This window comes from Meriones unguiculatus, chromosome 17, assembly GCF_030254825.1.
Source record: "Meriones unguiculatus strain TT.TT164.6M chromosome 17, Bangor_MerUng_6.1, whole genome shotgun sequence".
Classification (NCBI taxonomy): Eukaryota; Metazoa; Chordata; class Mammalia; order Rodentia; family Muridae; genus Meriones; species Meriones unguiculatus.
This window is the reverse complement of record NC_083364.1, coordinates 97,953,098-97,959,465: the sequence shown is the minus strand read 5'-3', so window position 1 is coordinate 97,959,465 and position 6,368 is coordinate 97,953,098. Positions and strand designations below refer to the sequence as shown.

Below are 6,368 nucleotides of genomic sequence, written 5' to 3'. Positions count from 1 at the left end.
CCTCTCCTTCAGCTGTTTCCCTGCCAAACCTCACTCCCACCACATCATTCACCCACAGGCCAGCCTGGAGGTGCGCATACTCAGACACTGCCCCTTCTTCTCAGAGTACTTATGAGCCAGCCAGAGCCCTGGCTAAGGAACAGGCAGCCAGGTCCGCAGCATCCACAGTGACTCCCTAGAGCACAGAGCACTTGGTGCTGGAGGAACGTCACTTCTGTTTCAGGTTCTCCCACAGATAGGCTCAAATGAGCAGCTGTGAAAACACAGCGTTTGATGCTCCTGGCACTGCTGCCCAAGGCTAGCTCATAGTCACACCCTACCAACCTGGGTTTAGCCTGACGCTGTGGGGCCATGCTTCCCACGAACTGGACCTGTATGCTGCCGTGGGAGCTCTCTAAGGCATGTGAGGCCATGTGTCTGCAAGGTTAGCCCTGGAGGAAAGGCCAGGCAGCCTCTCCAAACTGCAGCTTGTGAGGAATCAGCTAAGCAGAGAACAAATCCCCATGCTGGGCACAAGGAGCCTGGAGCTTGTGCTCACTGCTTGGAGCTACACAGGTGCAAAGATGGTGCCTGAGGGGTAGGGCAACCCTTCGGGATCTGAAACACTCTTGTTGAGTGCACCTGGGGGACATTCCAGCCACAGGTGCACTGCCCTCCCGGACCCAGCACTCTCCCGATAAGAAAGTTCTGACCCGGGCGGTCAAGGGGACAGATTGCATTCCTATGCTAAGAAAACAGCCACCACCTGTTGGCTCTAGACGTGAGACAGAAACTTCGAGGTTAAGGATTAATGGCTGCATCCAGGCAAAAGCACTCTGATGCCTCTAAGTTTTAAGAACATAAGAGACACCTGCTTGCAGTTGTCTTTAACCATAGGAACCTTCCTAGTTCCATCGAATGGGAGAAATGAAGGCAGACATGTGAATCGTTCATCTAACCTCCTTTTTATTACAACATCAAGGAAAATAGTTGCAGAGGAAATGTAATGGAGATAGATTACACTACTCACAGTTTCACTGTGTTCCCTGCCTCTAGGGCCATAAATACTATGGGCTCTGTACATGCATTTCAGGTGTGCAGCAGGGTGGCTGAGTGTGGATGGCTTCCTCTAGGGTACTGTTCTCTTCGCTTCTTGATGGGCGGTGTTGAACGTGGAGTGTTCAGGTGGAACAGGCAGCAGCTTCCCCACTAGGACTGTGACCCGGCCTTTTTCTTCTGGAATTTTCTGAACTGAGACTGAATGGCCACAGCCGCACGCTCTGTCTCTGGAGCATCCATGTCGATATCAAACTCTTCTTGGACTTTCTTCTGCCCATCTGCAGCAAAAACAAAATCCAATCAAAATAAACAAACGAAAAACAGAAATACCAGGTGAGTACCTACAGCAAGGGGCAGTAGACACAGGAGGCTGGGTGGCCTACCCTGCTGTGCCCCTGGGCACTCATTCACCCACCCCAGACAAGCCTCCTTTATAAAATCCAGGGGAGCGTGTGGAAAGTTCCAGATGTCTGCAATCTGCAGCTCTCTAGCTATCTGAACTACCCATGCGCAGGATGCTGGAAGTCACAGTCTTGACACTTCCTAAAATGCTGGCTGGGCTCACCAGGGGAGGTTACAGTGTTGGCCTGTTATAGAATGCTGGCTAATGGTCACCATGTTCAGGGTTGAAACTTGGGACACTGTGTGTGGCTAATGAGATCTGCTCATTGTTTCCTAGGCTCCAGTGGTGGTCATTTTCATAACCTAATGACACTATTTGACCATCGCCAGAAGATTGCACTTCCATAAATCATACGTTGTCATCCTATAAAGCAAGTTGGTGCATCTACTTAGGCAGAGAAGCCAGCCAGCTTACACTGACATGGTTACTGAAGACAAATTACAAAGCAGTGCCAAGTGACATCTTGGGGTGATTGTGCCTTTGTGCTAGGCACTTCCTGAACAGTGGCCAAAAGTAAAAAATAAGTAAGCAAATCCTCCAGCCAGAGAAGGGAGCAGGGACACCTTTTTACATCCTCCAACCCAATGAAGGTGGAACACTGGAGTCATCAAAAGAATCATTTGTCTTTTTGAGGCAGACACTGGGGCCCCAGCCCAGACTCAGGGTGACCTCTTGTGCAGCTGAATAGAAGGTGCCCACAAAAGCAAGCCTGCTCATCTGGTAAGCCTAGGGAGAGGCCAGGTTGCCACCCTGGACTAGTCTGAAGAGCAAAGAAGCCAGCTAGATAAAACAGAGAGTGAGGAGGGAAAGAGAAGGTAGGAATGAGAGATGGTAAATATAGATAATAGATGAATAATAGGTATACAGAATATAGACAAGATAGACTATCGATAGAAAGATGACTAGATAGATAGATAGGCAGATAGATAGATAGATAGATAGATAGATAGATAGATAGATAGGCAGATGATAGGCAGATAGATAGGGAAGTTGATAGATAGATAGATAGATAGATAGACAGACAGACAGACAGACAGATGGTGGGTGGTTGATGGATGATAGATGACAGACATGCAGGAGAACCCATACTTATTTCAGATGTCTATCATAGCGTTTCCATTGCAGACCCTTAAGCAGGCTGCTCTGAGTTTTCTTGGCTACTAAGCAGGTTCTGCCTGGAACACTCCAGGCACTTCTCCACTCCTCCATCTGGAAGTGGGTGATCTGCCGCTGGCCTTGTGGGCCTTGTTACTGTGATGGGTTTGTGACCCAAATCAAATAACTTTTCCTTCTAACTAACTGCCATGGCCACAGGAGCTTAGAGCTAGAGTGCATTCATTGTACAGGGAATGTTGACGGGCATCCTTCATGATCCATGGGATCTGATAGGAAGAGAGGCTGGCTGGATGCTTCCAGCTACATCCCTCCAGGTCAAGTAGCCCTTGGCATATTGATCCACCCTGTAATGAACACCTCAGGGCCACAGGAAAGAATACACTGCAACCCATGTAGGTGCTGGAAAATGTGGAATAATGTTACCTTACCCACCAGCCTGGAACTAACGAGCAAGAATCTGGTAGACATGCAGTGGCCCTAGCTCTGTGCTAACGTCAACACTGTGTGTGGCTCTGTAGCTCTGAGTTGTCATTTGTCACAGAGGTTTATACTTCTGATCCTTCCATCCCAGAGGAGACCCCTGCACTTGCTGTAAAATGATGGCAATGGGGAAATTAGTTGCAATTCAAGGGAGGATGGGAGGGTTTTGTTTTGTTTTGTTTTGTTTTGAGCTTTAAAAAAATGTTGCTGCAGCCCACAGTTTTTGAAGGGCCTGATCCATCTTTTCTCTTTTGTAATAATGGGAAAAAACAATAATTTTATGTTTTGACAAATGATAAATGAAGATGCAGAAAATTCTGTGTATTTAGGGAATCCACGATGCAGTAGTAAAGACAGGTCATAAAATCAACTTTGCATCTTAAACTAATATCTTCCACCAGAAGTGACCTATTGATCCCACCCTCAGCTGAGAAATATTATTTACAAAGCAACTTCTGACATTTAAGGGATGGCCACTTTCTGTTTCCTTCAGTCTTGCCTTCTTCGGGGCAGTCTGCATTACCACAGGAGAAGCAATGAGCTCCATCCACCACACTGGCCAGGAACCAGAGTGGCGGGAGGAAGAGAAGTCAGAAGGCTCATCAAATCTGATGACAAAGACTTGGCACCAAGTCTTGACATGGCCCCATGGGGTCCTGGAAGACAGGACTGGCCATACCACCAGCAGCAGTGAATAACCAGAAGAGAGGCTGGAGAGAGCCATGTCTGGGTTCCTGTCTCCAGAGCCTTTTTTGGGTGTCCCTAGTGGTGATGTCAGTACAGATCAGGGTGGCTCCGAGGAGCACCTTCCTTCTCTTCACTGCAAGGCAGGGCTTAGAGCCCACAACCAGCATTCAGTGTTGATAATGTGGAAGCTCTCAGCATTGCAGACAGGAAGGCAAAGGCCCTGGAGCGTGTTTCCCTAAAGATATGAGTCATTGAAAACATACTGTGCATGCACATGTAAACATACTTACACGCACGCACGCACCAGGCCTGCATCGTGATTTGCTTTTTATCCGCTACTCTAATTCTTTCTTTCCCCCCTTGGTTTGTCCTCGCTGTCCCCTCCCTTCCCAGTGTGGGAGCCTGGGAAGCAGGGCTCTGCCTGCCTTGTTCAGCAGCTCTCCCAGGGCCTGACACCAAAAGGGTGTTCAATTAGCAGCTGCTCCTTGTAAACAACTGTCATACAAGCACACACTTGCAGCCTGAGGCCTAAGACAGCATCAAGCCACGCAGTAAGCAATTTCTATCGGCCCATAGGTCCTTGCTTTTACCACCTCCACCTCTCCCGTGGATTCACAACAGGTGTCTAAGGAAGCGTGACTAGGACGTGTGCAATCAAAGCCTCTGTGGGGCCAGCCAGGGGTGAATGGATGATGGAAGATGTGCAGATGGAGATGCAACCACGGGAGAATGGTGCAGGAAGCACTGATGCTTCAAGAAAGGGTTAGAAAAGTCAGGGAGCAAGCATACGGACGCAGACACCCAGAGAAGGCTCCGGAAAGCACGGGTGTGAGCGCACACTACTGAGCCTGGGGCCCCGGGACCGCACAGAGCGTGAGAGTGCCGTGGAGAAGGCCTGGGTGAGGATGAAGTGTTTCATCGCCCACTGATGATGGAGGGCTCTGTGAAGGTTTCCCAACCCGCCCTGTACAAGGCACTGGCTCCACTCTCATCTGGCCAGGGAGTGAGCAGAGCGCAAGCATCAGCTCCAGCAGTGCCCTGCTGAGAACACTGGTGCGGCCCCAGTGAGACGCTGTGACCCTGTGGAGGGCCAGACGCCAGGACTGCCCCAACGTTGTGACCCTGGGGAGAGGCCTAGCTGCCGTGGTGCTGGGTTTTCCTTTTCCAAAGTCTGGAAAGAAAATACTTTCTCTTGGTGGCCCCAGGGTCATGGACAGGATAGTGTGGAGTAGAGGGTTGCACAGCAGATCCCTGCAGATGGAGATTCTGCCCGGGAAGGAGGGACTCAGAAGATGCGGGAAGGAGCTCTCCTGAAGCTTGAGTCACCAGGGCCTCCCGGAGTCCTAAAGCCAGGACAGCCCCCAGGGCAGGCCCCAGGGCAGCCCCCAGGGCAGCCCCTAGGACAGGCAGGCTCTCCCACAGAGCTGTCTGCAGGCTGGGCAGGGACTTGCAGGCCTGTGGTGTCCACCAGCTGTCACTCACGCCGAGTGGGCTGCCTCTGAGTCAGCCGGGCTCTGTAAGTGACCCTCACCCACACCCTGCACGCAAACGCCACAAACACCCTGGCTGGCAGAGACAGGGAGTGGGCGTGTTCTCTTTGATCTGTCCCTGCTATCCCGAGGTGACCAGACATTTGTTCACCTCTTCTCGTGTAAAAATCCACACAACGAAGTCTGGGTAAGAGCAAGAGTAAGGACTGTGCCTAACCACAATGACCCCAGCGAAGATTTGTAGCTAGCGCAGTTCTGGGTTTTCTTTTTCAAGTGTGGAAGTCAAATCACTTCCTTCCCTCACTCCCAGTCGTGTGGATCAAGACCTTATTATAAGTTAAACCTTAACTAACCAATATCAGGCTGATACTGTGGCTAGGGCTGCACAGGCAGGCAGAAGGGGTACACAAGCGTGAGACACTTAGGCCCTGGGGTCTCTGCGCCTGCTCATTGGTGTGGCTCACAGGTTACCTGCACCCTAATTCAGACAAAGGACACACACCATCATGGATGCTTCATGGTCAGCAGCTAAGTATGCCAGGCTTATTACAGAAACGGTCCCAGCTGTGTGAGTCAAGCCATGGAAAGTATATTTAAAACACAACCAGTAAGGACCAACCAGCGAGTGACTGGACAGAGTAGACACTGCAAAATGGCCGACCCAGTCTCCAAGGCTGGGAGCTCCCCGAGCACACCGGAGACCCTCGCATGGCCGCGCTCTCCACGAGAGGGGGGCATGTCTGATCAGCAGCAGGTGAATAGTCCCTCCCACCTGGCGGTCAGTCCTTTCATCTCTGTTGTGTCATACAGGTGTTTGAAGGCTTGTGGCTGGACGGGGTGGGCTAGCCTGACACTCAGGATTCTGCTGCTGTAACTGGTTTTATCAGTCTGCACAGCAGTGTTTTCCCATAACTCTCCAGCCCCAGGATTGCACTGACACCATTTGCCTCTGCCTGGAGTTCTGAAAGTCTGCTGTTTCCTTCCGCCGGGACAATAAAATGCTGAATCTCATCAGCGGTCAAGGGTAGGACTGTGTCCAGGTTGCTCAGCAGACTCTGTATATAAAAGTGGGCAGTTCCATTAGAGAATGGTGGCAGCCCCGAGTTCCTGCCCACTGGCTTAAGAAAACAACAGAGCCACAATGACACTTAGGA

General features: G+C 50.7%; 1 protein-coding gene across 1 annotated transcript in view; it reads right to left on the bottom strand.

The window, feature by feature from the left end:
• Positions 1 to 928: 928 nt before the first annotated feature.
• Pcp4 (Purkinje cell protein 4) overlaps positions 929 to 6,368 on the bottom strand; it is a 55,010-nt gene continuing 49,570 nt past the window's right edge. The window contains exon 3 of the mRNA XM_021654945.2: positions 929 to 1,316. Within this exon, the coding sequence (XP_021510620.1) occupies positions 1,189 to 1,316 (128 nt within the window). The 3' untranslated portion in view covers positions 929 to 1,188. The remainder of the gene's footprint in view (positions 1,317 to 6,368) is intronic.